The sequence below is a fragment of the Anopheles stephensi genome, chromosome 2 (assembly GCF_013141755.1).
Source record: "Anopheles stephensi strain Indian chromosome 2, UCI_ANSTEP_V1.0, whole genome shotgun sequence".
Classification (NCBI taxonomy): domain Eukaryota; kingdom Metazoa; phylum Arthropoda; class Insecta; order Diptera; family Culicidae; genus Anopheles; species Anopheles stephensi.
Genome location: NC_050202.1, coordinates 13,328,901 through 13,341,952, shown reverse-complemented (window position 1 = coordinate 13,341,952; position 13,052 = coordinate 13,328,901). Strand labels below are relative to the sequence as shown.

The 13,052-nt window shown below is 44.5% G+C and overlaps 1 protein-coding gene across 4 annotated transcripts in view; it reads left to right on the top strand.

The window, feature by feature from the left end:
* Positions 1-13,052, top strand: part of LOC118504079 (frizzled) — a 230,268-nt gene that overhangs the window by 38,365 nt on the left and 178,851 nt on the right. For all 4 annotated transcript variants that reach the window (XM_036038145.1, XM_036038147.1, XM_036038146.1 and 1 more), the window contains exon 2: positions 7,346-7,465. In XM_036038145.1, coding sequence (XP_035894038.1) covers positions 7,346-7,465 — 120 coding nt within the window. The remainder of the gene's footprint in view (positions 1-7,345; positions 7,466-13,052) is intronic.

Sequence of the window (13,052 nt, the reverse complement as noted above, 5' to 3'; positions counted from 1 at the left end):
CACGCTTGACCGGAGGGCCGGTGCCACTAGACGACAGTGCCACACTATAGCCATCCTTTCTGGTTGGTGGGTCCCGCATTTATAGCAAGTCCCCGAAGCGTGCCAATCCAATGATGGAAGGATAGAGCTTCCGTCAGGCGGGTGTGGTGACACACCGCTAGAAGATTGAATTGAATAAGATTGAAGTTTGCATAAGGACACCGGGAGCTGGGCTGAGAGTTGGGGTGCGTGGTGACGAAATGGAAAAATATTTTAAGTGAACGATTGACCGGGATCTCAAGACCCCCGGCTGGTAAACGAAATGACAAGAAAGGAAACCAAAAAAAAATCCCTTTCGGCTCGCGTGGTCTCTCTCTATACACTCATGTGTCTATCTATATGCAAATAATCTCGTGCTGCTACTACTGCTCCTAAGTGTATGCCACTTCTTGGTCGCACCGTGGCGCTCCACGGTCGAGGTTTTTTTTTGTTGGTGTGCCCTCTCGTGTTTCACTTTTTGCGTGGCCTCTGCATCTCATTATCTGTGGGCCTATTTAAACGAGATTGAGTATCGATTTTTTTGCCCACTTTTTGCCGTTCACGGTGTGCTCTTGTTGGCGAGCCGCATTATTGTGCTGCTTTGTCTTGGCGGGAACGTGCGGGCTTTACTTCAAGCAGGAGTTCCTCGCTCGTTGGCGATTCCGGTGGAGATCGGAGAGCATCGAAGATAAAGAGCCTTTTTCCACCTTGGGAAGCAAGGCAATTTTTGGTCAGGCTAATACTACGCCCGGAATCTAGATCACCAACCAGCTGGCCAGATCGCTCGAATTTCTCCAAAAAGACGGATGGGCTGTCTTGGATGTCCAAGTAAAGCCTTGCTGAGGGCGTGGCAGATTGAAACGCATTTGCAAAGCGTAACGTTTCGAAGGGGGGGGATGAGGGTGGATTTTGGGTTAAATTGCGTTTAGGGCCGGATTTGGTCCATTTCGTATTACTGACACAGTGTTGCGGTGAATGTGCATCGTCACTTTGGTGGAGATCTTTCGCACACTGGCGTGCAGGAGGAAGCGCCAGTCCAGTTATTTTCCCATTAGACGGCGTTCAGCTCAGGGCAAAGAGAAAAGAGAATTAACCGCTACACATAACATTAAACTACTAGCACGTGGTACGCACGTATGAGCATCTTCAGGCGCGGAGGTTTTCCAAACAATTGTTTGGGCTCCCCAGTTTCCAGCACCAAAGTTCCTGGTCCTGGCTGGGGCAAAAGCTTACCATCATCTCGATGGCCAGTTTGTTGATGCAGGCGATATTGAGTGAATATTAATTGGCTTCTTAAGCAAACCTCCGGTAAAGAAGAACGGACCCTGTAACGGTTCTCTTGAGGAGGGCGCACTTTTCCGTTCTCGTCTCTCGCCATCTTCTACTTTCTGCTGGTGCGAGAACACACTGCCATACATTCCCGGAGTACGGAGTAGAATTTTTGCGCCCACTTTCGCTTGCGTGAAGCTAATTTCCCTTAATTACCGGTACGTGTTTTGGAGCCCGTTGACGACTTGTTGGTTGTCCCCAGAATCTGATCGCCGGCCCACACTGTTGGGTTGGGGTTTTTTTTTATTACTACTGCTGGTGGAGATGGTGCGATTGTTACTGGAGAAAATGTTAGTTTAGGGACATCGCTAGGGAGGTTTTTTTTTTGCTGTTGGTGTTTGGTGTGTTCTGCAGGTCCCACTGCATGCAATGAACGACGAGTTTTAATGTGATTAATATGGTTTGTTTAACCTGAGGTTAAGATTGGATTATGAAATTTTGATTTGAAGTTGCGGGGGAAAAACAGCCAAGCAAAACCCAATTAAATGAGCGTGAGAAGTGTTAATTGAGATAGAGCTCGTATCTGTTGCTATTGACTGAGCTCGTAACGATGTGCTATTGACGCCCTGTGATCTTGTACAATTGAAGTTCATTGAAGTGATATTGTTTTTCTTTTGTCTGGGAACATTTAGCAACATGAAGTTGAAGTTGACATGAATAGCTAATTGTTTGTTGGACACAAAGGACACAAACCCGCTGGCACTGACTGAACAGAAGAACAGATCACGAATTAAAAGGATAAGTTTATTTGTTTTATACTGTAAATGGTGAACTTCCTGACGGAAAATCTGCTACTTCCGGCCATCACATTGTGCGACGACGGTGGCTTTGCGTTCCAAGAGAACGCCATCACTCCCGGGTTCCTCCGCCAAACCGTCAAATCCTAGAGCGGCAAACAGATATACTCCTCCTGCCTTCCATCCGGCTTTGGCTGAATGGAGCAGATTTTTCGTTCTTTGTGGCGCTGCTGTTGAAGTCAATTTGAGCGCTGGGTTTTGAAAAGCGAAAAACGGGCTGGGGCCATGGTTTTTCGTGTATTTCGGGGGCGGGTGAAAAATTCTGGCGAATGATGGTTTGAAATTTATTGCTTAGCCGCGTGCGCCAGCGCTCGGTTGCCTTTGACTGTTCTTGGCAGTGGTTGTTCGTGTCGGCTGTTCATTTGCAAACAAGCGAGATCCGGTGGCGGTGGTGGTGATGATGGTGGCCGTAGCTGGATTTTGTGGGAGAATAAAAGAAAAGAAGCCTTGTTTTTCGGGAACCACACCACAGCTTTTCCATTCCCAACGCACCGGCCCTTGCGCTCCCTCCGGGAGCGGGAGACTTTTAATTTGAAAATATTTATACGCGCCGGAAAGACACACCACTGCCGGCATAATGTTGTGGGGGTTGAAGGGAGAAATGGTGGGCGGGAGAAGAGCGCCGTTGTTTGCCGCCGGCTTCCGGTTAGTCTAGCGCGCGCGGAAAGATCTGGCTGGGTCCACGCTACCAAACAGACGACAGTTAGAGGTAACTTTCGCACAAAGAATGAATAGAGCGCCTACCCACCCTCCCAACAGTTCATTTAAGAATCAATGGTGGAGGAGTTTTTCGTGATGAGTTTGCTGAAAATATTACGCCCCCAAAAATCTTATCTAACCCGCGCCCAACGGTACTCTGGGTGCAGTGAAGTCCTCAACCTGATGCCCGCAGATACTCCGCGTTGGTGGAATGCTTCGTGTATCGGTGTGCCCAACACCACAACGGGACAAACCCACCATCAAAGCGGGGTTCGGGTTGATATTGTTTTCCCAAAACGGGGGAATCAACCGTGCCAGGGACCAGAATTTGTGGGGCAAGAATTTTTATCAAAAGATTTTTGCGGACAGTAAGCGAATGGCGATGGCGGGACAAAAGCTGGCTAGCAGCTACCCTTGCAGGAAGTAACATTAGAATACAGCTTTTTTTCGGGAGTGCGATGTTACACGCGGGAAGATGCATTGAGGGTAAAGTTGATGGTGAAAGAGTAATTAAATTTCAACGGTAAATATTGAATAAGGTTGAATGGTACCGAAAATGTAAGCAAAGCAGGAAGTGTGTTGCTGAAACCGATCAAAAGTTTCGGAAAGGAAACAGATAGGATGGTGTTTAAGAAGATGATGAATGGATGAAAATGCTAAAAACGTTTTAAGATTTACTTTACGATGTGCAAATTGATAAACAGGTGATAAATTGAAAAAAGTTTGAAAAATGGCAGAATTTACATTGCCGCCTGTCCAAAACTTGACATTGATAAACTTTAATTTGAGTCTTTATCAGGTTTGTTAATATACTTTTAAATTTTCGATTTATTTTCTTGCATTTGTTGTATTATTTTTATGATACCACTCTTACATCTTTTCAACTTCTTTTTACAACTTATTATTTCATTTTTACGTTTTTCCTTATTTTTCTATTTTTATTTATTCTTTTTCTCTTTTATTAATAATTCGATTATATTATTGTATTATTTGGCCATTTGGTCATTTTGCTTTTAATTGAGAGTCGTTTTATACATTTTCTGTTTTTTGATTACGAAATTCGTTGTTTTGTTCTTTTTTTGTTTCGCTTGTACGATTTTCCAACATTCTTTTCTTTTGTGTGATTTTTAGTTTTTACTTTTCTATTTCTATTGTTTTCCTTAATTTTCAAGTCAATTGATGTCATTTATTTGTCGTTTTATCTTTTAAATCTTATCTACAGAGCTTAATGACTTTCTACTTGTTTTATAAAATTAATCCCTTTTTTGTATTTTTTTTTTTAACAAAATTAGCAATATTCTATGCTCGAAAGTGAATTAATTATTCCTGATTTTCATAACTTAGTGTGCTCCCCAGCTTTGAAAGCCAGACTTACCCTGAAGAGATCTCTGGATTAAAGGATTTAATGAGCACAATATTGCATTTGCTATCATTAATTTTAGGACGAACTCTTCCATCACTGGCCGGGCGGAGGCGCTCGATGTGCGCAGCGATATTCCCACACACACACAAAACGCACCCGTCGAACCGAAACTTATTGAGCTTCACTTATTTCCATACGCTGTGCGGCGGCGAGCAGCTCACGGCATGAGATTGAAATTGCATTCGTGAACCGAACGGTGAACTCAATAAAACTTTGACCGGGCTGGATGCATTTTACTCCGACGAGCATGCAGCACCATAAATGCAGTGCAAGGTTCGGGAAAATCCATCAATCCAATGCCGTCCGATCGCACGCCAGCAACGGTGGAAACAAACGATACGATACCCGCATGGTTGCATGCTGTGTGCTCCCATTTTCCATTAGCATTTTGTTACCCCCGATCGTCTTGTTGGACCCGGTGTAGGGTAGGCCGGTTTTTTTGGCCGGTTGCTACTACTGCTGGTAAGGGAAAGAGATTGGGCACGGGTTTCGCAGCTTGCATAATCGGTAAACGATTCACGGAAAAGCTATTAGCGGATTGGAAAACAATTACAAATTATCCAGTCTCGTTGTGCAGTCGATTGGAAAATGTTTAGCGTACGGAGATGCTGTACTCTCTCACCGAAAAAAAAGGAGGGGACTCGGTGATCAATCAGCTGAGTGGAGTAGGAGGACGTTCGGTGAAGGTTGGGAAGTGTCTATTTGCATCTGTATACAATTCGACAACATCATCGTCTTCAGCTTCCACTTTGGAGTTTTTGGGTTATTCAGTGTGTTGGTACTTGCCCAATGATTGCTTGAGAGTACTGATGAGCACCTGAAGTTGGTCGACGCTAGAGTGTCCACCTGACTGTGTGGCATTAAGAGCTAGCGATTTCGAGAGCTCGCCGCAATGTACACCCGGAGGGCACGTTTAGTCTCCTAATTGCGCTATTTGTAGGGTAATTAACAGACTGCAATTGTAGGACAAGCTGTCTGCGTAGACATGTTGTAGTCATGGACCGAAATGTAATAAAGATATTAACTCGTCCACTCGAATTTAAGATTCGAACCGATCGTAACGAGTCATTGTGGTAGAGCTTTGTGATCTTTATAGCTTTACAAACCTGCACCATGCAACATACTTTAGTCGAATGAAGCTTTCACTTCATTCACCAAAATGCCAATCTTGATGGCTTCGAATCTGCCCTGAGCTAATTAGCTTTTTCTCCCCCTTCATCTCGTCCGATCGGATAAATGAGTCGATCCTGAACGAGCTGATTGATCGATTCGTGTCGATAGGGCGTGAAGATGCTGAAGGAGGATAGCGACTTGGTAGTGGATGGCCCCTCACTGATGTCTACCGTTGTTGGGTACATCCTCTAAAAACCTCGTTTCGGGCAGTCTTTGCAGAAATTGAAATACGCCCCGAAAAGCAAGTCTCGTTGGACCTCCTACTAGTCGCTAGAGGCGGAACTGGGTCAACACGTTTTGGAAGCAGATTATTCAAACGTGCCTTATTCGCGTTATAGATAGGAGTCGGCGGCAAGTCATTTGCCGCTGCACGATGATAACCGCTTTATGACTGCGAGATGGATCCTGCAGAGGACCTTTAACATTTGCCGTCTTACTGTCCCACGCTGCGCAGGGGTGTTTTTGGCTAGATAGGGCAAAAGAAGATCAACGATTTTACGATGATGATGAATGTTGTACATCCGATGATCGACGCGGCGGGCCCGGTACGTGTACGGTTGTTGATCGCATGACGTAGCAAAGAGTCGACACCCTGACCCCGTTAGAGAACGACAACGACGGCAACATCACGAGCGTGCTATAATGATGATGCCGAGATCGCACCGGGAACCACGAACGATGTCGAACGAGAAAATGAGATCGTTTCATTCTCGCAGCTCCTCCGAATGCTGGGCCGTCGTTCCAGCTCTGGGCGTTAGGCCGTTTGTAAGCGTTTGTGTAATGTGTAATAAATACGTCCTTTTTTTTCTTTTTCGCGGCCGCCCCCCCATTTTCCCGTCCAGGGACCGGTTTGCTTTCCTTCGCTTGGTGACCTGCTTTAAATCGCATTTGACTTGACTGGTGGGTTTCCTAGCGTAACGACCCGAAGCCTCATCCACCGCGGTCCCACCTGGATGGGAGACTGGTGCGTGCTGTCTCTGCGAATGTAGCGTTAACTGTGATGCATGTCGATTTGTGTCCTGCACTCGATTTCTGCCTGCCCGTGCTGCAACTGCATGCAAATAGTGCAATAAATCAAAACGCTGATGAAACGTAAACGAGGCCAATTTTCTTGCGGCCGTACGTATGTGGCCTGTCCTTTCGGGAGTCTCTCTCTCAGGCACGCCCTCGATCTCCGTACCAGCTGGTTATCGGTCCAATTTCATCGCAATGGTCTAATTTACTTGCATTCGCCCGCTTGTAACTGCCCTGATCCGCTTCGATACCTGAGTGTGTGTGTCTCCTGAGGTTGATGAATCGATGCCACATCGAGCCGCTCGCATGCGGCGAACGTGAACGAACCGGAAAAATATTAGTCCATCACATGTATCCGTCGTCTTGCAGCGTGCGGAGACTTTGCCTCGTAAACGTTACTATTGCGACTAGAAGAAGATTTATTGGGCGCTCGATTAATAGTGCAACGGGTAGACGTGAGGGTTTACTTAGCGTTTTGCACGTATGTCGCATCTAGAGCAATGCATAGTTGCGAAAAGACCTATCCAACCTCCATTGCGAAGACCCAGTGCATCGTGTCGAATATGGAGGCTTAAGTCCTATTGATTTAGATTAACTCGTGCCATTTCCGCTTCAATTTTCACGTTAAAGCTCATGTCAGGAATTATGTCACTATTGGAGCGGTACTGCTGATAAACCGAGTGCTAGGGATTAATTCCAGCTTAAAGTCAGATCATTAGATTCATTTTCCCTTCGGGCTGTTCTTAAGTTGGGGAACGTAGCTGCTGTGTCCGAATTCTAATTCAATCCACATTTCTCATTCTGCGTCGAAATTCCAGCAGCATTTTTCCAAAGAATTTGCTCTAACATTTACCTTTCTTCCCATCTTCTCGGGGCTCACGTTTCGTTCTAGGTTACCAAGGATTGCGGTGCACCGTGCAACTCGATGTTCTTCTCGGAAAATGAGCGTACCGTGCTGAAGTACTGGGTCGGTTCGTGGGCTGCCGTATGCGTGGCGAGCTGCCTATTCACGGTAAGTAGTAGTGCGCAGCGCGGTGGGCTGTGTGAAGTGTTCCAGCCCGCTGATGAACTTCATGAAGAGTTTTATAGCGCGGAGTATAATACAATTACTAGCAACATGAGTTGGGGAGGTGAAAAACGATCCGTGACATGCTCTTCCTCGTGCGTCAGATTTGCCTTTGCGAGGAGGGAAAAAGCGGTGCAGTCACCCAACTGCCCGACTGAATGGTCGGAATAATGATGAACTCCACGGCTCCATCGTGTGCCAACACGAATTAATAATTACTGAAGTTTTCCCGCTGCCCGGACGAAGATAATGAAAATGATGCTTTTTGGTGCCTTCTCGCCCTCTCCGCGCTTTGGTTTCTCGTTCCATATTGGACGAAAAGTTGTCCGGAGTCCGCTGTGCTAACAGTGCTGCCCCGGTACGTCTTCCCATGTTTGCCAACTTAACATTGCAAGTGGTTGGAATGCTAGGTTTTAATTTCTACTGAGAGCGCTCTCCCTCACGCTGCTGGGAATCAGTAGAAGTTCTAATGATCAGCTAATGAATTACGACCGGATGATCGTGAAAGCGATTTTTGAGCCACGGAAGCGAGCAGGAAATTTCAATGCATAGTGCTCTCGAGAATATTTTATAAATTCAAACAAAATTATAGGGTTTCGATTTCATGCTCCAATATTCCTACCACACCTGGCGATCGCTAGCTCGTGTAGTTCGCCACGGGGACACAATCAGCATCTGAATTGACGGAATCCGGTCGTCCCAATGCACGGACAGTTTGGTCCAGTGAGCCCACACTTCTAATTAGCGAAAATTAATTCCACATCCACCATTTTCCGGAATCGGTTCACCCGGCACTCATCATCCAACGCAGCTCAGTGTTCCTCCAGAGTTGACGTTGGTTTTGCTGTGGACATCAACGCTGTGTGTGTGTGTGATGCGAGTTTGCCTTTTGTCCAGCTGTGCAGCTGGATCTGCGCTCGATGCATTATGTCCCAAAACTTAGAATGTGCAGCCGGAACAGCATTATCCATCCACGGCGCGCTGGTGGGTCAAGCGTACTTTCCAACAACACATCCGGATCGGTACCGACCGGTTCGGGGTTTCTAATTGAAAGCAAAAGAATAACCTTTTCCGTGATTTTGCGGTTCTCCATTGCCACCAGGTCTGGTGTTGCTGTGACGTGCTGAATAGTGATGCGGATCTATCTTGTATCCCCGGTACAATCGGATAAGCCAGGTGTGTGTGTGTGTGTGTCCGTGGACAGGTGGTGACTTTTCGTACGAGTTTGTGATAGTAGTTATCCCCTTGAACACGTTTTTGAACCGGATGCGGTTTCGGGGCCTGGAATTGACTCGACTGTTATTTTCGTCCACCGGAAGTCACGTTTTGCTGGACATCACCGTATGCGTACAGGGTGTGCATAGTAAATGGTTCACACACTCTTCCTGTTTAACGTACGAGTCCTCGGTGGCGATGTGGACTGGATGTGGACTCGAGAAGAACGGATGGTTGCTATCGATTCTTTTTCCACTGGAGCGCGTTTGAATGGATTGCTAAGCTGAATTATTTGCTTATCGTCATGGAAGGATTCCCGTATTGATTTTTCCTTGAATAGGACGTATCGGTTCAGGTGAAAGAGCTTTCTCACCTGAAGTTTTTCTCTTGAAGTGTTATCTCGTTTGCATTTTTTTTTTTGCTCCCGAATCGTCGAGCTTTGTGAGTATATTTGTATTAATAAAATGTCATGAATATGAAAAAAAATGCGCCACTACTCACAAATTATTCTAGAATTCATCACTCAACCAGCCAGATTCATCATGACCGACAATGCAGCAAACACAGACTCTCGGGTGGAATTCTAACAGCAGGATGTCCGGTGCATTGTTGCACTGGCCTCATTTTCCGGGCAACCACATTTGCATTTCTTTCTGTGCACGAAAAAAAACAGGTTGAAAATGTTTTCATTCCTGATGGACAATGATGTCACGACGAGAGATGAAGCACTTCGTTCAATCATTTCTGTGTCATATTTGTGCTTGTTGGTGCCTTCCACGTGAGAAGAGAGTGCACTGTTCCAGCGAATCAGGTCAAGTCCTTGGGTATCTGGTAAGAGCGAACAGGGTGGATGGAATCGAGTGCACACTATTAATGGGAACGTCCAACTCAATCACTTTCAATCTGATTTTTTGGCATTGGTTCAACCATCGTACAGTGGATAGATTTGCGAAATCTATCATCGGAAATGGACGAGCCGGGATTCACGTTGATTGGTGATTTTATTCCGTAGTTCGGCGGTTGGGCTGAGAATCGTTGGTGAAATAGTATGTTGATGATTTGTCATTTTGATTTGTACCTTTATTTTCGTGGAAATTGCAAGTTTGTTTACGAATCCATTCACGTTCATCTTATAAAAATGAATTCTATATATTTTTTCATGCTAAGAGTTATGTGCTTATTTGAACAGGGAAATTGTTCTGGGAAGTTCTGTTTTTTTTATTGGAAACAGAGGTTTGCGTTTGACTTTTCCCAAAAGAGGACTGTCAGCCATCGCCGAAAGCATTTGTTGTTTTCAAGCAAATATCTAAAAATCAGATAAGATAAGATACTCTTGAAGGTTATGTAATGTCACTAATGCAATTTTGAGACTTATCTGTCAAAATAGCATTTATGTTCGACAAATTCTTCTGGATCGATTTACCTGTTTAGGTTTAACTGCTATATGATTGATCGAATGTTTAATAGAAGTGTTCTAAAATAGTCAGATTTTCCAGTTGAAGTCTTCATACACTCCAGTAATAGGACATTTCCTCGATGAATGCTGTCATAGTTCATTCGGATAATTCGTAATAGCTTCTTCCTGAAATTTCGTCCGTTAGATTGCCATATTTTTTGCCATAATAAAGCTTTTTTATATAAAATTCAATTTTTAAGATGTTACTTAGAACTATTCTTAATGAACTTCAAGGGCGTATTTTATATTTTTATTAAATTGTTTTAAAGCTTTGTATTGTACAACATATCTCGATTGTATATATTCTGTATAATATTTTTAATATTCTATTAAATTTCCTTGTAATTCCAGTGGCTAAACAATAAATGATTCAGAATTTTTTTCTTGATAAAATCGTTCTTGTTGAAAATGTAGTTCACTTCTATAAGAAAATGAACAAAAATGAACTTGGATGAACATGAAACCACGTGGTCTAAAATGAACGAATTTAACATAAATTAAATTAAACTTACTTCATCACCCCTGTCAAAGGCATTTGTTGTGAGCCCCCAATTGCAATGGAAATAGCTTGACAACCACATTAAAAAAAAACTTCTAATGATTCCCGATGTTCCAGCAAACCCGGCAAGACAAATGCAGCTTATTAGCATTGCTTTCTGCTGACAGAAATAAAAGTCCCAACCATCTTTTCAAACCAAATGCAAATAACAATCGTTCTAAATTGGCAAACTTTTACTCCGAGCTCCGGGGGAACATACAAGCGGTAGCGCGCTTTTGCTCCCCATTTTTACAGCTCACACTCCAGGTGCATAATCAACGGCTTCCTTAATGTCGCTTCCATTTGCATTGCGCTGTGTGTGTGTGTGTGTGTGTGTGTGTGCCACTGTAAAACATCGCGAAAATCTTTTGCCGCCGCTGACAGCACAAGGAATGCAGCGGGAGATTTATTGCACCTTCCAGCAACGGCTGGGTGGTGAAGAGAAGCAGGGTGGTGGGGGTGAGGCTGGGGCGAAGGCGAGGTTTTTTCCCACCCAAAGAAGAAGCGAATTCGGTTCCTGAAAGAGTGTGCCGCCTGGAATATGGAGACGAAAAAAATAAGCCAAGCCAAGAAAACGCAACTGCTGTGCCATGCCGCTCGCGTGTGTGTAATGACACTGGCGGAAGCTTTGGAGTTTCGCTCAGTTTCGGTTTTTATTTGTTTATTTTGTTTGAGGTGCTGTTTGTTTTACTTCTGTTTCTTTTTCTGGTTATGCTAAAATGCATCCGCTTTTCATGCGGCAAGTGGCTGATTTGCATCGGTGCACACACAATGCTGGTGGGGACCGCTTTGCTCAGGGTGCAATTTGTGTGTTGGGCGATTTTTCCAACGATTGGCAAGATGTGTCACCTTCGCTGCTAAATGCAAGCAAGAAAGAAAGTCATGTCGGCAGAAGAATTTGTACCCTGTTTTTGTTTAGGGTTTTGTTTACATGCACCGTACACACCTAACCGTGGATGTTCTTTCCGTCTTCAAGCGCTTCGCTTTGCGGGGGAGATATTTACTTCCCTTTCATCCGGGCAGTTGTTCAAACAATCGCAAAATGCACCGGGCGGAATGCATCCGTGTGTGCGTCCACATCGCGCGGCGGTTTCGAGTACGAATCCGTCTTCGTGACGGACGCGCGTGCACACTGGTCTGTGGATTGTGGGCAATAAAGTAATGCCGCCCATTCGGTTGCATTCGGCCATGAGTGATATGAATCATGTCTCTGGGAGTTCGTGTGTTTCTGTCGAATGAATGTCGCTAGTATGAAGAACGGGGCAAAGCACAAAAAATCCGTTCACCCTGCGCACGGGAATGGATGCGGTTTCGGTGAAGTAGAATCCTTAGTAACTTGAACCTTGCGGAGAAGCCCATGGTATACAATCGATGCGCGATGAAGTGATCAATGGCGAAACGAGGGTAGGCGTATGAGAGCACTGTGAAACACTGTGTGCCAATGGGTTTGGGATGGACATTTGATTTGAAAACTTTATAATATTGGCTTTAAAAAGTTTCCTAATTATTGGTCGCTCGAGAGATGTCTAGCCATATATTGAGGATACCGCACAGTTGATAGGGTTCTTAATAGACAAACCTTAGTTAAAAGAAATCCTCCATTGTACAGGGTCTATAGCTCTTCTGACAAGTCTTCTGTCCTGTAGCTCTTCATGATCTATTCAACGTCTAGACATCTAGTTCCCAAGAGTAATAAGTTACATGAGGATATTTGTTAGTAATGCTTAGCAAGCTAAGGATCGGACTCAATTTCGAACTTGTTGCAGATGTCCTTATATATCTCTTATTTGCCATATTGTTGAATAAGAATAGCTGCTTTTTCTTATTTATTCACCAACACATTTGAGTTTGACTCTCTATTGGTGAGAAAACTGAAGTCTCAGATGACGGATTTGAATTACCTGTCTTGAGTGAATAGTTTGACTTGACTTCATCAGCTTTTTCTTCTTTTCTTTGGCCTTACAACGGCTAGTTTACTAGACTTAATGATACCACTTAGTGACATAGTCAGTCCTCCCTACGGGAGAACGGTTCAGAAGGGATTTGAACCCCGGTCCTGCGGCATGAAGACTGATGCCACTATCGCTTCAGAAATGTCATTTTATTGGAACGAAATGATAAAAAAATCTCTTGATCATGAAATCGCTGCATCGATGTGAAATTCCACACGAAATACTTATAGCACTAGTCGTACGCTTTAGTAATTACCGGAGTCATATATTTTGTCCTAGCTCAAACTCACTGTGTATCGAGACGTGTGTTTTAAGGTCCAACTCCAAAAAAGGAAGCATCCGTACCGGTGGCGAGCCGGAAAGGAACAAAAA